This window comes from Syzygium oleosum, unplaced genomic scaffold (assembly GCF_021117445.2).
Source record: "Syzygium oleosum isolate NSW1041296 unplaced genomic scaffold, Sole_v2.1 Sole_v2.10, whole genome shotgun sequence".
In the NCBI taxonomy this organism is placed as follows: domain Eukaryota; kingdom Viridiplantae; phylum Streptophyta; class Magnoliopsida; order Myrtales; family Myrtaceae; genus Syzygium; species Syzygium oleosum.
In genome coordinates, this window is record NW_026607494.1 from 73,591 (window position 1) to 96,680 (window position 23,090).

General features: G+C 37.0%; 2 protein-coding genes across 2 annotated transcripts; one reads left to right on the forward strand and one right to left on the reverse strand.

The window, feature by feature from the left end:
• Positions 1-2,027: 2,027 nt before the first annotated feature.
• On the forward strand, positions 2,028-2,934 carry LOC115669292 (germin-like protein subfamily 3 member 2). Its single transcript, XM_030590534.2, has one exon. It carries the CDS (start codon positions 2,104-2,106, stop codon positions 2,770-2,772), a length of 669 nt encoding a protein of 222 aa, XP_030446394.2. The 5' UTR covers positions 2,028-2,103; the 3' UTR covers positions 2,773-2,934.
• Positions 2,935-6,226: 3,292 nt separating this feature from the next.
• LOC115661385 (sugar carrier protein C-like) lies at positions 6,227-9,038 on the reverse strand. Its single transcript, XM_030621063.2, has 4 exons — positions 8,883-9,038; positions 8,452-8,774; positions 7,134-7,769; positions 6,227-6,926 (listed from the first exon to the last, which is right to left on the reverse strand). The coding sequence occupies exons 1-4, from the start codon at positions 9,019-9,021 to the stop codon at positions 6,480-6,482; spliced, it is 1,545 nt and encodes a 514-aa protein (XP_030476923.1). The 5' UTR covers positions 9,022-9,038; the 3' UTR covers positions 6,227-6,479.
• Between the last annotated feature and the right edge of the window lie 14,052 nt (positions 9,039-23,090).

Consider the following 23,090-nt stretch of genomic DNA (forward strand, 5'->3'; position numbering starts at 1 on the left):
CCAAATCTACAAAGATGTTCTCTAACTTTATCACATACATTAAATTTACCATTACTGCACTTTTTACACGAACACCTTAACTTCTTTCCATCCATGAACTCATATTTACTACTAGCAAAGTCTAAAAATAGTTCCAACCCAGTACGAAACTCATCGGTCAATCCTCGACGTCCAGGTAAGTTCTTATTATACATCCAAGCCCTGTCTCTTTGCATTGTGTCTGTATTAAAATAAAAAAATCTCGTAAAATATTTAAAATATCATATCTACTGTTCTTAATTAAAACCATAAAATTATGAAAATTAAAATTTTGTTTTTTACGCAACAATTACTTTGAAATTGAAAAAATTGAAAAAAATTACTATGTAAAGAAGACTTATCCAAATATTTGACTGATATCTTGGTAGCAGAAAGTGGTCAATTTGATGAGAATTGCAACGTTCACTTGGATTGCGAGACCTTCAATTGGACACGTACCTAAATAAAAGAAAAATCACTTAACATTCACTTTTTAATAATTTTTTTATTTTTTCCGAATTTTTTTAACTTTTTTTCCCCTTATATTTTTCTCCGGTCCGGCGACCGGCTGACGCCGGCGAGGTCGATCGGCGGCCTCACCGGCCATGGGGCGAGGTCGACCGCCACACCTGGGCAAGGCCGCCGGTCGACCTCGCCGGCCATGGGGCGAGGCTGCTCGGCCTCGCCCAGATCTGGGGGAGGCCGAGCGACCTCGCCATGGCCGTCGGTCGACCTCGCGCCATGGGGGGAGGCCGAGCAGCCTCGTCGGCCATAGGCCGAGGCCGCTCGGCCTCCCCCCATGGCCGGTGAGGCCGCTCGGCCTCCCCCCATGGCCGGTGAGGTCTCGCCGGTGGCCGGTCGCCGGATCGGCGACCGGCCAAGAAGTTACAAAAAAATAGCCAATAAAAGAAAATTTTCGAATCCAGCAATGAATAGTTTTGCGACAAACCGTATTCGTCGCCAATTAGTCACGAAATTAGCTACGATACTTACCAGTAGAAAAGCTTTACCGAGATTGATTTCTGCGCGCACGGATTATTGAGAGAAACGAAAGAGGGAGAAGGGGGGAGAAAAGCGGGGGATGTGAGGAATCAGTACAGAGAGAGAGAGAGAAATTGACGGGTCGGGTGGATATGACGAAAGTTATTTTCCGTCATAAATTACAAATTAGCGACGAATCTGTTTTCGTCGCAAAATCCGTCGCTACTTTCGTCACAAAATGGTAAATTTCGTTGCATAAATTAGCGATGGAAAATAAATCCGTCGCAAAATTCGTCGCAAATTTGCGACGGAAATTGGTCGTCACTAATTTGCGACGGAATTAGCGACGACCAATTTTCCGTCGCAAATTTGCGACGAATTTTGCGACGGAAAATAAATCCGTCGCTAATTTGCGACGGAATTAGCGACGGAAAATAATTCCGTCGCAAATTAGCGACGGAAAATTTTCATCGCTAATTTGTGACGGATTTATAAATCCGTCACAAAGTTCATCGCAAATTAGCGACGAAAAATTCCCCGTCGCAAAATTCATGTTTTTTTTGTAGTGCCATGTACAAAAAATCCAATTAAGTTGTAAATCTTTCATTTACTTCAATTCAGCACTAATTACCTTCGACGAACTCAAGATCTTTCTACATGAAATCTTCAAATTGCACTTTTCAATATAATTTTATGACATAATTGAATTTTATCAGTAAAGGTGTATGACTTTAGTGAACAAATTTGATAGGTTTAAGAATTCCATTGCCACATGTAAAATAAAATTTAGGGCGAGTAGTACAATCGTCCCTTTTTTGAAAGTAGAACTACGAAGCGACCTTGAAAATTCAAAACAAACGCCGAATCGCCTTCGAAAAGGAACAGAGGGACCTACACTAAAATTCCGCGTAAAGGGCATGATCCATTAGATGATTCGCCTTGGATTGTGGTCAACTCTATTTAATTATCACGATATCTGTGAAATAAATAATGAAAGTTTCTTGTCAAGAAGCATGGCAAACATAACTATAAAACCCATTGGTCAGTTGCTTCTATGTATGAAAAGGCTAGTACTCTCATAGTCTTGTTACATCAAGGTACAAAATGCCTCCAAAAATGGCCATGTTCTTACTCGTTTTTCATCTCGTAGGCCTTCCTATTTTTGCCTCAGACCCTGACCCCGTTCAAGACTACTGCATACCAAACCCTAAATTCGGTACCGGCCGGATCGCCAGATTCTCAGTCCTCCCGTGCAAGAACTCTTCCGAAGTCACCACCGACGACTTCATCTTCTCGGGCATGAAAAACTTCGCGGCCAACTTCTCCGAAGCCGGACTTGCTGCCCTTTCTGTGAACCCCACACTGTTTCCAGGGCTTAACACGCCAGGCATGTTGTTTGTGAGAGCCGACCTAAGAGTTGGCGGCGTCAACCCGCCACTTTTCCACCCTAGGGCCACCGAGATCGTGTATTTGGTGCGAGGGAGCGTGTACTCGGGGTTTGTCGACTCGGGTAACTGGGTTTTTGCTAGGGTTGTCGAGGCAGGCGAGGTGATGGTGTATCCAAGGGGTCTAGTGCACTTCCAAATGAATGTTGGTGACAAGCCGGCTACCATTTTTGAGAGCTTCAATAGCCAGAATGCTGGAATACAGAAAATTCCGGCAACCATCTTTGGATCCGGCATAAACAGTGATCTTCTTGAGAAGGCATTCGGGTTGAGTCCCAGACAGATAGGGCAGATGAGAAGAAAGTTTGACCCCAAAACCACAAGGTAATTGATGTTGCCAGTAATGGACGATATAGTTGTATGATCTGTTTGGGCCATTATCTACTTCTGATATGATATGATATAGTGGATGGTTTATCATCGTTGTTTAAGACAAATATGTATTCAAGGGATATCCATTACTATTTATAGTTGGTTATGTTAATATAAAGAGATTTACAATACTTCATACCATCATATTTCACTTTAGAAGCCTCACTTGAGGTATATAATTGCAGCTTTTAGGGAAAATTACCCAATCAATCATTAATCTATTGTACGGATGCCAAATTAGTCATAAAATTTTTAATTTTGTGTTCTAAACATTTTAATTTTGCCAATTTAGTCTTAAACTTTTTTGTGAAATTCCGATGTAATCCTTCCTATCAATTTTTGTTTGAAATCGTTGACATGACAAATGTAATCCTTCCGATCAATCTTTGCCAGAACTAGCTAACATGACAGTCCAATCATCACCGATCATCCTATGAAGGACACTGTCACGCCAGCGATTTTTGGCGAAAATCGGTTCGAATGATTACATTGGAATTTCGTGCTAAAGTTTAGGACTAAATTGGTACAATTGGAAAGTTTAGAACTGAATTCACATCCGCACAATAGATTTATGATCGATTATACAATTTCCCTGCAGTTATTATGAAGCATTTATGCGATTCTCGTGTTAATTAGTCTAGCTGGGCAGATTAGATGTAATCGTGTGAACATAGTTAATCACAGAAGTAGCCAGACGAAAGAAGACACTTTGATTCATGCTAATCCCAGCTAAATCTTTGGAATAAAATAACAATTCAACATGTATTGCCGAGATCTGACCACGTTTGCAGCTGATATCATACGCTCTATAAAGACTCTCTTTGGTGCCTTAGATTTCATTTGTTTCATTGAAAATGAATTATTTAGAAAATAATTTTCTAAAAATAATCGCTTGTACCTCTTACAAAAGTGAATAAATGAAATTATTTTCATCATCCACGAAAATGTTTGGACATAGAATGTTATTAATAATGAAAATATTTTTCATTGATTAATTACAAAAATAAATAAATGAAAAGTATTTTCATCACCAATGAAAATAGTTAAGTATAAATTGTTGCCAATAATGAAATTCTTTTTCGTTGACTAATTTTTCTAACTGATATAGCCAATCATTTTTCAGAAAATATTTTCCAAATCTTGAGATTTCCTTGAACCAAACACAATTAATTTGGAAAATCTCAATTTGGATAAGCCTATTATGAATCCTCTCTCTCTCTCTTTTTTTTTTTTTTTTTGGCTAGTTTGTGCATGCTTTTGTTTTCCATGAAGTCATTTTCCTAAAATGACAATATTTTCTCGTGTTTAGCTCATACCTATAAATGAACTGAAAATTATTTTCTACCATTTATTATGGAAAATCGGATATGATTTTCCTCTGTGCACTCATTTTAAAATTTTTTTTTTCTTTTCTTATTTAAAAATTCATATTTTAAATTTTTAATTTTTAATTTTTTTCTTTTTTCTTTTCCCTTCTTCTTTGGCCGGTCGTAGGCCATAGAGACGGTCAGAGTGAGCTCGAGCCTTGCCACTAGCCAACAAAGCTCGAGCTCACCAGATTTCGACAAGCCAAGCTAGCCTCAGGCGAGGCTCCACCTCGCCAACCTAAGGGGAGGTTGAGCTTGCCTATGGCTAGTCATTGGCCATAGCTATGACCAGCAACAGGCCGAAGAAGAAGGAAAAAAGAAAAATAAAAAAATAAAAAAAAAGACAAAGAAAATAATTAATTCAATTTTTTTAAAAAAATAAAAATAATTAAAAGGAGTGTACGGGGGAGAATATACTTGGTATGAGTGAAAGAAAAAGGAGAGGAAATCATTTTCGCCACTTTTGAAGGTGTTTTTGCCATTGGCAGAAAATGTTTTCCTTGACTCATTTATCCATGAATCGAACGTCGAAAAATCCGAAAAATATTTTTTTGGAAGTTGTTTTTCGTGAAACAAGCGGAACGTTCTTTTCTCCACCAATTTATGATATTAGAAGAAGGCAACGGGAAACATGTAATGTGTGCTTGAGTGCTAGAAGATATAGGCTCCACATTGTCTATTACATTTGGATTAAATTAAGTCCCTGTAAAATATATATTTTTTCAATATCCTAGATAATGATAATCCAAGGATTTTATACTGTCTACCATCTGTCACTAAGGAAAATTACTCTATAGAGTTTTTTTTTTGGTCGGAAAATTACTCTATAAAGTCAATTGTAAGAAATTGTCTTGTATATATGTCTATAATTAATCAAATAGTTATTGTTAGTCAAATAAAATATATTCTGGAAAAAAAGATAAAAAAAAATCCATTACTTACTAACTCTATATGTGGAAGATTGATTTTTCCTTTGGTGCTAGACAAAATAAAATTATATATTCAAATATCTATCTGAGTAACTAGTTATTAGTTTTTATATATAATTAGATTATTACTATTCGGTAAAACTTGAGCAATATTTCAATATAATTAGGAGCAACTAGTTCAATTACCATGGCTATTATAGTGAATATGAGAAATTATTCTGCTTTATTTTTCAGAAAACTAATCTTGACTTTTTTCCCCCACAGACGCTCATGGTTAGTGAAACAATAAAAGTTATATAGACAATATTAATCTTGCTCGATGAGGCATTTAGAACCATCTTTGTCAACAAATTGAATCGTGTAAATTCATAATATGGTTTTATCTCCGACTATTTGATCTTCAAGCAATCACAAAAGATTAATAAATTTCAACTAATTCGATCAATTAAGTATATCTAATTTTCCGAGTGAAAAAGTACAAGTATGCATGGCAGTCATGTGGTCCTCGCAATAAAAGGTGTACTTAATTAGTCATACTAATACCACGAAAAACTCCAAACTGGTACACCTGTGACAATTTTATCCCAAACTAATTTTTTGACCACCAAAAATCCCAAACTGGTACACCTGTGATAATTTTACCCTGAGTTAGTTTCTGTTAAATTTTACTATTAATTTGCTTTGTTAAATGACATTCGGCAGTTGACGGATATACTAGTTTTGGATTTTACCCTCCATTTATCACAGGTGTACCAGTTTGTGATTTTTTTTTTGCATTAATCCAATTTAACTGAAATTAATGGAGGGTAAATTTGTCACAAATGTACCGGTTTGGAATTTTTTGTGGTCAAAAAATTAGTTTGGGATAAAATTATTACAGGTGTACCAGTTTGGGGTTTTTGGTGGTCAAAAAATTAGTTTGGGGTAAATTTGTCACAGGTGTACCAGTTTAGGATTTTTCGTGGTATTAACCTTACTTTATATACATCTGACATAAATTCTAATTTTAATTGACATTAAGGATTAAATATCTGTTTATATCAATTTCACACGCTCAAAATATCATACTTTGAGATAATTATCGACAATAAACTCAAGGAAATTATTTGCGAAATTAAAAAAAGGGAATCAATATTCGCAAATTTATCCTATCAAAATTAAGGTTATCAAACCCAGCGTACATAGAAGAGATAATCAAAAAACTTAAACTAGTCGCACTTATTCAACTAACCAACAAAAAAAATCTGCATGCAAACCCTGGTTCCTGGAAAGCATATAACCTAATCAAACCTAACATACTGAAATTGCATGAATGAGAAAAAAAGTAGTCAAATTATTTCCTAAAACTTTAGCGAAAACTCGTGTGCCTAAACTTTCTCCGGGGATGGCGGTCCATCTACGACCACGTACTTCTTCCAATACCAATGTTTCTCCCAGACTTGGGACATCTCCTCAATCGGGATGTTCTTCGTCTCTGGCACGAAGAAGTAGATGAAGGCAGTCATGAGGGCGACGAAGAAGGCAAAGAAGATGAAGAGGCCAAACTTCATGTGGCAGAGCATGGTTAGGAAGATCTGCGCGATCAGGAAGGTGAAGAACATGTTGACGCACACAACAATGCTCTGAGCAGCCGACCGGATCTCCAGGGGGAATATCTCGCTCGGCACCAGCCACCCCAGGGGTCCCCACGAGAAGGCGAAGCCGGACACAAAGATGCAGATGCAGATGACCACAACAATTGCATACCAATCAGGGAGGTTGTCCACTTGACCCGTCACGCCGAACTTCCAGCCGATCAGGGATGCCACTGCCACCTGTGTAATCACAACCGGTTATGTTTTTCGCAGAATATAGGGATCAGACATTTGTGACCAGACACCTAAGGGAACATCGAAACCATACGATGGTCTAAAGAGTTCTACCGACAATTAAAGATCCAAATATGGTCGGATGAGAAAATATGGATTTGATAGTTGAGGATATCTAGTAAAGAGGGTAAGAGTCTGAAGATGTTTGTGTACCTGAAAGATAAGCATCAACCCTCCACCCCAGAAGAAGAGAGGGCGACGTCCCCACTTATCAGTCCCATACACGGAGATGAATGTTGCAGCCATATTGACACCGCCGGTGATAAGCGAAGACATGAGCGATGCATTGTTCCCGAACCCGATGGTGATGAACAAGACTGGTGCGTAGAACATGACCACATTGATCCCGGTAAGTTGCTGGAACATTGGGATGAGCACCGACATGATTAGGTGTGGCCGGTACTTCCTCTTGCCGAGGTTGCTCCAAGGGTCCTTCACGGCCTTGGACGCCTCACTCGCCTCCACGATGTCATTGAACTCGGCCTCCACCTCACGGTCAGAGACCCCCCGGACGCGGCGGAGCATCTCCCGCGCCTTGGTGGGATTGCCCTTCTCGAGGATGGAGTTGGGGGTGTTGGGGAGGAGGAAGGCTGAGATGCCAATGATGAGGGCGGGGACTGCCGCACCACCGAGGCTCACGCGCCACCCTTCGCCATTGGCCATCTTTTGGGTGAAGTAGTTGACCACGTTCGCGCACAAGATGCCAACTGTGATGGACAGCTGGAAGAGCACATTGAGCGAGCCGCGGTGCTTGTATGGGGCCATCTCCGACACGTAGAGCGGCACAGACTGTGAATTTCGAGTACATCCACCATGTTAAATTAGGTCGATTTCGTTGCAATCTCGAAGACTTTGTCGGCAAATTAGAGATGTAGAATGATATAAATAGATAGCTGCGTTGTCAAACATTTAAGTTGCTTATGATGCAAGAAAAGTTGAAGAGCATAGTGGTGTAAACCCAAAGCTATATTTACATACTGAAAAAGATTAACTATAGAATTAGAGTCACACATAACTCATAACTTTTCAATTATGCAATCACGGTTAATTTAAGTCCTTTAAATGCAACTGAAAATCTATAGGTATCATCATCAAATCTTTGCATCGAGATTTCGAGAAAATCGGCTCAGACCTTACTCTGTTGACCATTCTTGTTTTGTTTACTTTAAAGGAAGCATGGTTAAACTAAAACCTCTCGACTCCGCGGGCACGTAAGCAGATTAGTTCTTTTCTATTAGGAAAATATAGGAATTTTAAATTAACTCGAAATATTAATACAGTACTTTTGGATGGCCTTTAGTCTAGTAATTAGTCATCTTTTCACAAGCAAAATTTATAAAATTAGGTCAGCCGAAACAATGATGCATTTAAGGGCAAAAAAACCCTAGGTACAAGCATCTATATACACATAATGATACAATGAATATAAAAAACTTGGTACAAAAATAGCGCGGCAATTAAGGAGTTTTACCTGAATGGCGAAGCCGACTCCGACGCCAAGCAGAATCCGGCCAATTATCAGCATAGCGATGTTCTGGGCAGCAGCATTTATGATAGCACCACAGAGGAAGATTGTGCCGCCTAGCAACATGGACCACCTTCGCCCCAAGCTCCTTGTCACCTTGGACGCGCCGAACGAGGCCACGAGCGCCGCCAAGTAGAGTGACGACGTGAACATAGTCAGCGTGAAGCTGTCGAACTTGCAGTATTGGTTCGTCGACTTGTCCAATGCCTCCTTCCGATACACGTTTGGGAAGAACCTCTTTAGGAAGGGAGGCATGGACGTCACTCCGCCTAAGCAAAATAAATCACGAGCCCAAATCTTAGTCGCGATAAAACTTGAGAGATTTTGCAGCGAAAACCAAAAGAGAAAATAAAACCTGGTAAAGATTAGAGCATTACCTGAAATACCGATGTCGTACCCGAATATCAAGCCCCCCATGGCAGCAGCAATGCATGTGACGAGAACGTAAGTGGTGACTTTCCCGGGATAATCCTTAGGGACGCCGCCGCCGCTTTGGATGCCGAAACCACCCGCCATGGCAATGAAACTATAGAATACTGACGATGGCGGATGAAACCATAGAAGACACAAGACTGTAGATTCGACGCCGATGGAGGGTCGACTATATTTAAAGGCGTTCGTGTGTGAAGGATGTTTCTCACTCTCGACAATGAATTCTATTCCCACGAGGACTCGGTCTTGTGCAGTGTGTTCACGGAGGAAGAGTGACTCTTGATAAAGATAGCGACTGAGGAAAGCTACAGCGTAGGGATAGTTCAACTGTGAAGGACTCCTATGATCTTATCGATCAGAACTCGCAACAGATTTTATCTGCGAGAGATTCGGAAGATCTAAAAACCAATTGGAAAATTTAAAAAAAAAAACAAAAAACACAAAAGGATAAGTCTATCCGGATTGTTGTAATTACCGGCCATTGACAGTCTTTATCATCGTGTTAAGCTCTTCGTCTCATTATAAATAATTAGAATTACAATTATAATTGGACCTACACAATCTTATATATTGAAAAATCTATTGTACCATTAAGATTTGAACAGTGCCTTTAAATGATTAGGTATGGATATAACGGATTTGAACTCTAGACTTCTTGTTAATACGATTAAGATTTTGGAAGATGTTAATTTAGCCTAATAGATTTGAATAATTAGATAAACGTGATGAAGGTCTTCTATCTCGTATAATACATGGACGGATAGATAGATAAGAAGAGTTTTATCCTATTCAATTGTTCATGATTATCTTAATACGGAGTTAACTTAATGGTTAAATAATGGGCATGTGTGAATCAGTTGCAAGAGACAGCCAAGTATGAGCACTGATAATTGACATCGTTGAACATTGATAACTCAGATTAAAGTGATCTCAATATTCACTCTTTCTAATTAAGAGTGCTTAATATAATGTTTAATTGAATAGCTTCTTTTGGAAGAGATGGGAAATGCTTTTGAAGAGTATAATTGTAAGGCTTTTCACGCACTGAACAACATTAGTCAATGTTAAGAAGAAACTATCTATGTGGCAATTAAAATTACTATGTTAAAATTGCATGTCCAAATGGTGGTTTTAAGCATACTAAAATTGGACAAATATTCTAAAACCGTGTAGATATCTTATTAACACGAACTCATAAAAATGTCTGCTAATAGCATAGATCGGACAATATAAAATTGGGTTAATACCACGAAAAGCCTAAATTGATACACATATGGCAAATTTACCCCCAACTAATTTTTTTACCACAAAAAACCCAAAACTTGTATACCTATGATAAATTTATCCTCTGTTAGTTTCCGTTAAATTTTACTGTCAAATTGCTAAATTGGATGACACGTGGCAGTTGACGGGTATACCATTTTGGTGTTTTGCTCTTCATTTGTCGCCAATTTGTGATTTTTCGTAGTATTGATTCAATTTAACATAAACTAATGGAGGATACATTTATCACAACTGTATCAATTTGGAGTTTTTTGTGGTCAAAAAATTAGTTTGAAGTAAATTTGTCACAAGTGTACCAGTTTGAGGTTTTTTGTGGTTAAAAAATTAGTTTTTGGTAAATTTGTCATAAGTGTACCAATTTGGGATTTTCCGTGGTATTAATCCTATAAAATTAAAGTAGGATGTCATTTTCATTGTTTGATATTAATTTAGATAATAGATTTAACATACACAAAAATTGTAAGCATAGTTGTATTTTTGCATATTTATGAATAGTTAAAGGCATACGTTGAAGAAAAATGAAAATGATAGACAAACTCATAAAAAGATGGATTTAGTCCTAAACTTTTCATTTTAGTTTAAATATGGCCGGAAATTACTGACGTGAACGATTTCCGGCAATCGGCAAAGGACAATAGGAAAAAACAAGAAAAAGGAAAAAGGAAAGAAACGAAAACACTTAGAAAAATTTTTAAAAATTGCAAAAAACATCCACGTCGGCGCCAACCATACCACGCAGAACAATCTACACTAACTGGACCTCGCCACATCAGCAATTTTAAAAAAAAATTGGTGGGATTGGAAATTGTCAAAATGTTTAAGATTATATTTGGTCAAATTGAAAAGTTTAAGATTGAAATGGCGGCCATACAATTGGTTTATGACTTTTTAGACAGTTTAACCCGTAGAAAGACATTCCAACCAACCGATAGGAAAATAACAAAAGCAAAGAAAATATTTATTTATATGACAGAAAAACGTTACTAAAAACTTAAAAGAGAAGCAACGGAATGAAAACTAAAATAAGAGGAAAAAAAATCTGATTAACATTCACAACTTAGAGGTCATATAGTTACATCTTCATAATTATTATTTTTGTTGGTTTAGAAAGAAAATAAAATTTCACTTGAAAACAACATTTAAAACTATGGATAAAACATTTATTTGAAAAACAAAAACCAACTCATCCATCTTGAACGCAAAAACATTTTGTTTTTTATAATCAAAAAATTGATTTTGGTTTTTTCTATTTGTACATATATTGGAAACGACTGCAAATCTCTTTCATAATTCTTCTTCTTCGCCACAAAAATAGATAAGAGCTATTAGTGTCGTTGCAATATTTGTGAGGAATGAAATTAAAGATTCAATGGTAGCAGCAAATCATTACCACTAATAGGAATCCCTCACATATTATGTCATAAGAATTATTAGTACCTTTGATATTTTCGGTCGTCTTTAATAACTATAAAAAGTAATGCTATTATGCTAAACAGAGATTAGCTTTTATTTTATGTTATAAAGAAATAATTGTGGTACTTTTCCCGGTTTTAATTGGTTGATATCAATTTTGGGTACATGGCTGACAATTAGAACCTTACAAACGATATTTAGGGCAATTGACGTTAGATAAACATTTATTTTTGGAGTAAGAAACATTGATTTTAACACTAAGGGTGCGTTTGTTTCTCGGAAAACATCTTCTAGGAGAACACTTTCCTCATTTTTCAGCATTTGGTTTGCTTAGGAAAATGAGTAAACGAAAAATGTTTTCCTAGTCAGTGGAAAATGTTTCCTTACCAAAACTTAAATTTAGGAAAACGATTTCCTCTCTGAAAGGACCGGAAAACATTTTTCGAAGTATGACTCGCTATCGGCACTTAGACCCGAAACTCTACACTTAGGCACGAAAACCCCAACGTTGGTTTTCGAGTCACAACATCCAGGACCAAGTCTCGTTGTCCAGGGCCTGAGCCCCCGGTGCCCATGCCCGAGTCCATCGAGGCTAAACCCGAACCCATAGTGCTCGTACCCGATGCTCTAGCACCCAAACTTCAGTCCATAAAGGCTGTGCTTTGGTCCCGATGTTTGAGTTCTAATCCCGACCCTCTGGCCCAAGTCCACAAAGGCCGTGCGCTGATCCTCGGTGCTCAGGCTTGAGTCATTAGTTAATGAAACGTTTGTTCTTATAAAAATATTTATTTTAAAAATTCAAATTTTTATTATTTATTATTTAAAAAAATCATTTACTATTATTATTTTAAAAAATCGAGCTTGAGGGCCAGCCGATCCAGTGAGCCCGAGCTCCGCCAAGATCGACGAGCTCGCAGCTCTCCAGATCCAAGCAAGCCCGAGCTCGGTCGATTTAGGCGAGTTCGAGCTCACCTGTGGCCATCGCCAGTGGCTGTCGCTGGCCAGTTGCAGCGAAGGAAGGAGGAAAAAGAAAAGGAAAGAAAAGAAAAACAAAAAAGAATAGAGAAAAAAAAAAGAAAATAAAAAAATTCCAATTGTCATAAAAAGAAAATAAAATATTAAAAATAATTAAAAATTCGAATTTTTAAAAATAAAAATATGAAAAAGTTCGATTATTTTTTTTGCCTAAAATAAAGTCATGATATCGAAATCATTTTCCAATGAAATCCAAACATCAAAAACGATTTCCATCGTGTATCACCAAACAAAGGAAAACTAAGCGTTTTCCTAGAAAACGATTTTCTAGAAGGCTCCGTTTGTTTCACGGAAAACAACTTATATGAAAACTTTTTCCGAATTTTCTGGCATTCGTTTTGCGAAAAATAAAATAGTCATGGAAAACATTTTCCACCAATGGAAAAAACACCTTCAAAAATGAAGAAAATGTTTTCCGCTTTTTAGAAAGCGAAAACATTTTTCATATTCTTTCACCTTATTTTCTTTTAAATAACACATTTTCCTTTTCTTTTTTCTTTTCTTTTTTTTTCTTTTTTAAAAATTTGAGTTTTTGAGTTTTCTTTTTTTCTTCTTTTGTTTTCCTTTTCTTTCTTTTTGTTTTGCTTCTTCCTCGGCTGGTCGCTGGCCACAAATGAGCTCGAGCCTTGCCACAAGCCGGAGAGGTCAAGCTAGGCCAGCGAGCTCGAGCTCTACATGATCCGGTGAGCTGGGCGAAACTTAAACCTCACCAGAATTTGGTGAGCTCAAGCCTTGCCGGCTTGTGGCGAGGCTCGAGCTCGCCTGTGACCTGTGGCCAGCTATTACCATGGCCGGCGACCGACCAAGGAAGAATAAAAAAAAACAAAAAAGGAAGAAAAAGAAAAGAAAATTAATTTTAAAATAAAATATAAATATAAATATAATTCAAAATTTTTCGTAATTTTCCCTAAAAAATCAAATTGGATATCGAATGACGGAATATTTTCTAGTTCATTTTCAGATCTCAACCGAACATCGGAAAATATTATCATTTTCCTGGAAAATGACATTTTGGAAACATTTTTGAGAAACGTCATATTTTCCGCAAAACGAACAGAGCCTAAATAAACCAAAATAAATAAAATTGATCTTACTACTTATGAATGAGAAAAAAAAATACATGAAACAAAAGGGAAAATTACCAATTTAGTCATAAACCTATTGCACTTGTATCAATTTAGTCCTAAACTTTTCAATTTTTCTAATTTAGTCTTGAACCTTTTTAACAACTTACCAATTCAGTTCATCTATCCAATTTTGGCCGAAAATTGAGGACTTGGACATTGGCTGGCTATCCTACGTGGCATAATTAATGCTCACGTGAAAATTTTTTGAAAATGTTAATTGTTTCTTTTTTTTTCTTCTTTTTTCTCTTCGTTTTTTTTATTGTTAAGGGTCGGCAGGGGGCCGCTGGCCACCGATCAAGGTTTGGCGATCCCCACAGCCACTAGGCAAAGGCCTACCAACCCTCGCCCAAATTTGACCAAGGGCCGCAAGCCCTCACCGACCACTAGGCGAGGGTTGCGAGTCCTCGCCAACTGCAGCAAGGATTGCGACCTTCACCCAGTGGCCCACAAGGGCTCACCACCCTCGCACGCAGCTAGTAAGGGTCGCGACCCTCATCCAATGGCCGGTGGGGGTGGTCGAGCCTCAGTCGGCCCATAACAAAAAAAAAAGAAAAAAAGAAAAAAAATTTTAAAATATTTTCACGTCGGCGTCGGCCATGCCACGTCATCAATTTCCTTCCAAAATTGGCCAAATGGACTAAATTGTCAAAAATTGTATGACTTAATTGGTCAAATTGAATGGTTTAGGACTGAATTGACATAAAAGTAATAGGTTTAAGACTTTTTTCGTAATTTTCCCCAAATTTGAATAGCTAAGATCTTTATGAAATTAATTGAATATTGATATTGAAACCAGATGACTACGATTTGTTATATGCATCATTCCACTTATCTTAATAAGAGGTATGTCAAGAGTGAAAACTATGGGCAAAAACTCGAGGCAGGAAAATGGAAGTATTACCGTTTTACCTAGGTAATTAGTTCGGTATCGATATCGGATGTTAATTATTAGATGATGCATATTGTTCTTTTAATTTTTTACTAACATTGAGAAGGGATAAGAGTGTTTGATTATACGAAAAGTGTCCAACAAATTTGAAATTTTGTTTTATATATAGGTGGGATAAAGAGATACTAGTTCCTTCGCAATGCGTACCCGTTTTGAGATGAATTTAGATTATTTTTATATAAAATAAGCGATTTTGAATATTCACTTGACTTTTTCTATATTGAGATGAGTTAATAATGTTTTGGTCATATAAAAGAAGTGCACACCACCCAATCTGAATATTTGCTTTTATATATAGCCTAAACTATCATCAATGAAGAACCCATCACCCATCTGATAGTAAAACCAATGGTTAGGGGATTACCCATCCATAAAATGTTCTTTTTTTTATTATTGAGTTAATATCACGAAAAACCTCAAATTAGCACACTGATGACAAATTTTCTCCGAACTAATTTTTTGACCGCCAAAAATACCAAACTGATACATTTGTGACAAATTTACCATATATTAAATTATATTAATACCACGAAAACCACAAACCGGTACACCTGTGACAAACGGAAGGTAAAACCCTAAACTGATACACTCGTCAACTACCACATGTCATCCAATTTAGAAATTTGAGGGTAAAATTTAACAGAAACTAGCGAAAGGTAAATTTGTCACAGGTGTACCAGTTTGGGATTTTTTATGGTCAATAAATTAGTTTGGAGTAAATTTATCAAAAGTGTATCAATTTGCGGTTTTCCACGGTATTAACCAACCCTTTATTATTATAAGTTCCCATGCACACTTTATGAGCGTGTACAATTGGTTTTCATCGTCTTTTTAAAAGAAAAGTTAAGTGTTGTCAAAATTATGTATCATGTAGAATTACAATAAGTTAGAACTTAAAACTTGATGGTGAAGACGACTTACATATTAAGGATTCGAAGACAGAAGCACACCGGCTCTCATGATAATATTAAGGTAAAGGTTATGTTGTAGCCAGTCGACAATAATATCGCTACAACCTAGTAACGTGACAATTATGAAGTATGGTTGGTATTAAGCCAACTCTCTAGGCGTGTGGGTGTGGCTGTTCCTATCTAACATAGCTTATTAAGAGGATACAAAACGCATACTTAAGCAGTTCATCTCCACTTTGCTCCCCTATTCTTGAAATGTCAATTTCATACCTCTGGCATACCACAATGAAAAGACCCAATTACCCTCTTTTTTTCGACCATGTCCTTAAGCGCATAGGTACTGACACTTTCCTAAACCAGTCAAATATGTAAAACTATGTTATTAACACTATTTTAAACTCGAACGTTTCAGTTGAAATGCCCATGAACCAGCTTGTTCCTATTAATAACTCACATTCTCTATTAAGATTCCCCAACTTTTGTATTTAGTCGTTAATTAGGAAAATAAAGGCTGCATAGCTGATCCATCGATTACTCATCAACTAAAAGATTACAAGCAACAAAGTAAATATGGACAGCAAGTATTTGACATTGTTTTTTTACGATTTCATGGCAAAATAGCAATGAAATGTACAACCGGAGGGACGATGTCAGCAAACAGCAAACATTGTACAAGCACATACTACTTTGTATATCTCTATAAACATTGTACATTACATGACTTCTCCTGGTGCAAATCCGACGGTCCATCAAGTGTGGCCGGCTCATTAAATGAGGAGAAGAGAGAGTGAGGGTTGAGTACAAAATTATGTAGAGTGATTAAGTGTACAAATATGTGATGAAACCACTACTAGATGAGCACCACTTAACAAGCAGCTAATCCTGCTCAAGAAACTCTGCTTCATGCAAAACTAGTAAAAGATATTGATCTTATTTAATTTTAAATTGAAACTTAAATCATACTCGTTTCATTTGTTCAGTTCTAAATTCTTGATTGGAATATTCAAAGTAATGGTAAATGCCATGTGCATATGTCACGGACTGGAAGTAGTCAATGCCCAACAGGCTGAGGAGATGGCCTAGAGAAGTGAACAATTCTTAGAGTTTCATGGGCCATATGGGCTTCCATGTGTATTCTAGAATACTCCCAAGGACATCATAGGGAATGTGTATGTAAATAGGTGAGCTCCAATCTCCATCAATGAATTGTTATAAAGAGGAATGAGTCTCTCCACTGTCAGATTGATAAGTAGAGTGCACCAGGTAAGATTAGAATGTTGAAGTGGATCTTTACAGTTGGATCAAAAGGACAATTAACAGTTATAATTAGAGAGTCTTATGTACAAATAGGGTGCCCTCTTTCATTTGTACCATCCAATAATTGTGTAATAAAATACATTCTCTCCCGGAATTTCCCTTTAGTTTCTCTCTTGAGGGGAAAGGCTGAGCTTAGGCTATCTAGCTTAAGAGGAGCTTAAGTGTCGTACGATCGCAATCTCAAGTGTCGGTCTGTGACAAGTTATATTAGAGCAAGTTGTAGAAAGAATGAGGCTTTCAAGTCATTGAATCACCAATTTGGAACGGACAATCCAGGAGAAAGATGCAATTGGGCAAGCGAAGGACTCCAAGCGGAGAGTACCCAGAGCATCGGTCGACTGGATGGGGTACAATGTCATGCACTAGATATATTTCAAGGCCCAACAGACCGAGGAGATTGCCCAGAGGGCATAAGTTGTGACTTTCCCTGGATAATCCGCTTTCAATGCCCGCCATCTTGATGAAATTATAAAAGACAAATGGAGATTCGATGTTGATGGGAGGATGGACTTTATTTATAGGCGTTTTTGTGGGGATGTTTTTTCAATCTCGACATGCGATTTTTATGTGTGAAAGATTGGGAACATAAAAATATAGAGATCCATTATATTTCGTTTTTTCGCCATAGAATGTCCAATTTCAAATTTTAAACATACTAATATCGGAAAAATATATGTGTGCATAAATATATGTAAAAATATAGAAGTATTTATTAAAGAAATAAATGTGGTACTTTTGCTAATTCTAGCTAGTTGATATTTATTTTGGGTGCATAGTTAACATTTTGAACATGACAAACTTTATTTAGAGTAAATGACGTTAGATAAACATTTATTTTTTAACGTTATCAACATTGTTTTCCATTAAGAAACTTTTGAATAAACTATAAATTAATTGATTTTACTATTTATGAATCAAAATCAAAATATACGAAACCTAACCGCACCTTAATTAGTTTATCGAACAAGTAATCAACGGTTGGAGCTATTTTCCGGAACTCTTTTTTCTTTCACCTTTTTTTCTTGCAAACTAGCCAAAGAGCACGAGTACAAATAAAAAAGGGAAAATAAATATTTTAAGTGGGTTAATTTTTAAAGATTCGAATTTATTTTGGAATATAAATTTTTTTTGGATTTTGGAATATAACTTAAATGGGGGAGAATTACCAAAATAGACCTAAACTTATTGCAATTGTGTCGATCCAATCTTAAACCTTTTTTTTGTGTTAATTGAGTCCTAAACCTTTTGCATTTGTGCAAAGTCAGTCCATTCGATCAATTTTGGCTGGCTGGTACTGACATGGGCACCAATCGTTCTATGTGGCGCAACTGGTGCTAACGCGGATAATTTTTGATAATATTTTAATATTTTTTCAAATTTCCTTTTCTTTTCTTTTCTTTCTCTTTTTTTTTCTCCCTTCATCTTCAACCTCTAGCCGGTCGCCGGAAAAAAAAAGGAAAGAGAAAGAAAAGGAAAAAAAGAAAGAAAATTAAAAATTTCGAAAAAATATTAAAAATTATCTACATCAGCGCCGGCTACGTCACATAAGACAGTCGGCGTCCATGTCGATGTCAACCGGCCAAAATTGATCGGATGGACTGAATTGACACTAATACAAAAGGTTTAGGACTCAATTGGAACAAAAAAAAGATTTACAACTGAATGATAGAGATTTAAGTTCAAATTTGAAAAAGTGTAAGATCTTTAGGATATTACTTGACAAATTATTTTGATTATTGAAAATATGATGATTTTGTTATAATATCAATCCAACTTATCTTGACAAGAGGTATGGCAAGAATGAGAACTTGGGGCAAAAGTTTGAGGTTGAAAATTGGAAGTAATTGCCCGGAGATTGAAATCGAGTTCTCTTTACCTTTTCTATATTGAGATCGATAAAATATTTAGGTTATATGAAAAGTGAGTAACAAATTTGAGGGTTTGCTTCATATATAATATAGATGTATAGATACTAGTTCTTTGCACGAGCTACGAACGTACTCAATTCAAGATGGATTTGTAGAGAATATGCTTATTAATTTCAAATGAGAGGTTATGTGCTCATAAAAACTATATAATTTTGATTTTTTATTGTAATGATATATAATTCTTTCTTAACTTCAATTTATATTAAGATAAGATAAGAGTGTTTTAATCATATGATGTGTGTGTATGTATATATAAAACTATCCTCACCAGGAATCCATCGGTTACTACCCATCAGTCAATAAAAATAATGACTGAGGGATGATCTATTCATAAATTGTTCTTCACTTACTATTTTAAGTTCTCACGCACTCGTGACATGTGTGCATCATCTTTACCAAAGTTGAGTGTTATCAAAACTACATATGTATAGAGGTACAATAAGTTAGAACTTAGAAATTTTATGGTGAAGATTACATGCATATTTAGGGCGCGAATGATAACCATTTTATTTCCCTACTTTTCAATTTTTTTGTTCCTGGGAACAGGTTTGAAACATAAATCCGTTTGGTAAAATAATTTCAATTTTTTTATTTTTGGGACAAATTTTGACTCAAAAATAGATTTGGAACAGAATTGAGAAGTTAAAATTTTTTACTATTTTATTTCTAGAACAGAAATAGAAATAACAACTCTCTTATATTGCTCACTTTTGCCACCCATCGCCACCACCGCCCACCGTCGCCGCTTGCCAGCCATCCGCTGCCGCCGCTAGTCGGCCATCCACTACTGCTGCCCACCGCCACCACTACCCGCCGCCGCCGTCACCATCGCCGCCGCTCGCCGGCCGACGGGAATAGAAATTTTGTGTCATTATCAAATACTACTTTTTGCTCAGAAACTCGTCCAGAAAAGAAAATTAGATTTTTTTAATTCTAGCTAGAAATAGGATCGGGGAAGAGAAATGTTATCATTCACGCCCTAAAAATTTGACTGCAAAAGCACATTGGCTCTCATGAAATTATTAAGGGAAATGTTATGTTATAGCCGGACAATAATCATTTCGCTGAAACCTAGTAACATGGCAGTTATGAACTATGGTGTTAAGTTAGCTATATTAGGAATCCGTTATTCAAACACCTTTCCAACGATTGGATCAAATTTTCAAGAAATTTGGTTGGCAAGCTTCCGTAGACACGAAAATCCAGTCCATTGAGCGTCAGATGAGAGAAAAATGAGTGATCAAAATTGGATCAATGCATAGCAAATATATACACTTATAACTCTCTAAAAACAGTCCACGTGAGCGCCACTTGGCAAGATGATGGCACCGACGGTGCAACCTGGGGGCGCGCACCTAAACAATCAGGGATCGCGTCAGTGCCTCGTTGGCGTCGCCAACGGCCACACCAAACCTAAGTCCATTCAAATAACCCAAGTTTTTCAAGCCCATTGATCACGTCCACGTCGCTACTCCGCCCACTACTGCCTCCAGCAACCGCCCCTATCACTTTGGTGCCGATGTATATTTTGGCAAATAAAAGAAATGTAAGAATCATTTTAATTGCAATAGATTAGATCTTCCGGCCACAAGAGTCAAGATGCTTGCAATTTTCGAACGCTTTGGCCTAGATAATTCAATTTTTTTTTTTCGCGGAAAGACTCTCCTAAAAGCCCCCTTTTTTTGTAGTGTTATAATTTGAGCTAGTGTAATGCTTAATCTGGTATTGATAGCCCCCATAAGTAAATCATACCTGCATTGCCCAAATAATGAAGAAAGCTAGTCAAGTAATTATAACTGATGTGAAGGGACACCCTAACATGACTAAGGGCCTGTTTGGTAACCATTTTGTTGGGAACATTTTCTGTTCAGAAATAATTTTTTCTATTTCTATTCCCTGGATAAATTTCTGAGAAGAAAAACACGTTTGTTAGCTGTTGATACCTTATTTTTAGCCGAAGCGTCTTGAAAGGTAAAAACTTGAGATTAGGGTGTCTGATCGCGACAGAACCTAGTCCTCAACCAAAAAGAGTTATTTAGCATTTGAATTAGCATTAGGCATTCATTTTTTAGCTTGTTGCATTTCAATTTCAAAAAGTCAAACAGTTGACTTATGAGTTAACTTTTTTGTCAAATTTTGACCAAAAGTCAACCCAAAGTCGAATTTTGGTTTTTTGCATGAAAAACCCCAAAATAGTGTCAATTTCACTTTTGCACAATCAATTTTCAAAAAATTCAAAGTTTGACCCACCAATTGGCATTTTAGTATATAAGTTCTAAAATGCTGACTTTTGATTAACACTTTGTCCAAAAAAATTGAAAAAATTCAAAACCCCTAAATCAATTCCTTTTTAGCTTAATTTCACTTTGGCATTATCAATTTTACAAAAATTGATTTAGAATCAACTTTTTCCCAATTTGCGAAATTTGGTTCAAATCGGCCAAAAATGAAATTACTTCATTTCTAGTCATTTTTTAAGATAGTTTTCTTCATAACATTTGATCTAGAGGTCGTATTGCATTCAATTTTAAAATCAATTTTAGAATTTCAATCCAAGGTTGAAAACCCCCAATTTGAAGCCCTAATTAGGGATTCCGGTCGGTTCTTTATGATTTGCATCATTGAGGCACGGATGAACTTAATTTCTTATATGAAACTCAAACCCAAAATCAATTTTGAAAAATTCACATGATTTTGAGTCAATTTAACCAATCTAGTGATCCAATAATTGAGAAATCCAAGAGTAATTGGTTCAGTTAGTACAATTCAATTTGGCCCATTCTAGACTAACATCCAATTTGATGAATTAAATTTCAATTTGGCCAATTGGACCTCAATTAAGTTCATTAGTTTAGTTTGGCAATGCAATTTAATTCAAATTGAAGAGTAATTGGGCCAAACAAGTTAAATTTGATCAATTTGTACTTGTATTTCAAATTGGTTCAATCCAATTTAATCAAATTCAATTCAATTGGGCCAATCAATCATGATAAGGGTGAAATTGCATGAAATTGGAATAAAATTGAGTCAAGAATCGAACCAGTTCAATCCGGGTCAAACCAGTCCAACCGGTTCAACTCGGTTTGACCAGAATTGAACCTACCCGATCGGGCCAATCGTTTCCCGGCCAAAATTCCAGCGGCCAGTTGTCCATTTCGACCAGCCAAGGCCAGCCGGTCCCCTTGTGTCCAAAATTACTAAAATACTCCTAGTGAAATTACAAAAATACCCCTATAATCAAATTTTTGCCAATTTCCTTAATTGTTAAGCAAATTTCCTTAGGGATTAAGTAAACAATCATGGCCATCCATTAAGAGTTCATCATAACCATCCATTGCGCCATGTCATCTATTCTTAACTCTTAAGGAAGCAATTTGGACCATTTGATCAATCAAAGGGCTAGTATTCAAACTTGGGGGAGACATATAAGGATTTTCCCTCCAAAAATCAAAAGAAGAGCTCATTTTCAGATCTGATTTCTCTCACTAAACTCTCTCTCTCTCTCTCTCTCTCTCTCTCTCTCTCTCTCTCTCTCTCTCTCTCTCTCTCTCTCTCTCTCGGTTGGGTTTATTACCGTCTTTCCACCGGCCGGTGGTCATCTTCCTCCGACGAGTCGCCGCCTTGCCGGCCTCCCTTACGGTGCCCCCAAGGCCGTAGCAAGGCCAACCACTGCCTTTGGTGGCTGGAAGTTCCCTTGCTGACACTGTTTTCTTCTTGGCAACCTTACCGGCGACCGAGCCGGTGTTGATTCCAGCCAGTTTAATCGGTTGAACCGGCTGGCCGGTAGCCTCCCAAGGTGATTCCGAACCTCCAGCCACCTTCCTTAGCCTCTTCTCGAGTCTGTGGTGGCCGGAATCTTTCCGAACAGCCACCGGAACACTTCCTTACACTTGATTTCTTGTTGATCGCTCATTTGAGTAAACAGATTCAATTCTCATTTTGATTTGCGTACTTTGTTCTCAAAGGTTTGTTGAGCTTTCCAAGGCTTCTCCGTGGTGTCCTTGAGCTAAATACGAAGACCGGATTGCTCGGTTGTACATCAAAGTGTTATTACACAAGGTAAGTTTGATTCTGTGATTCTCGGATCCTAACGAGTTAGTATGCTTGTGATGCTGATATGACCTCAAGAATGTCAAAATCTCACAAAGTTTTAAACTAGATAATCGTAGGATATGTTGTGATCTTCGAT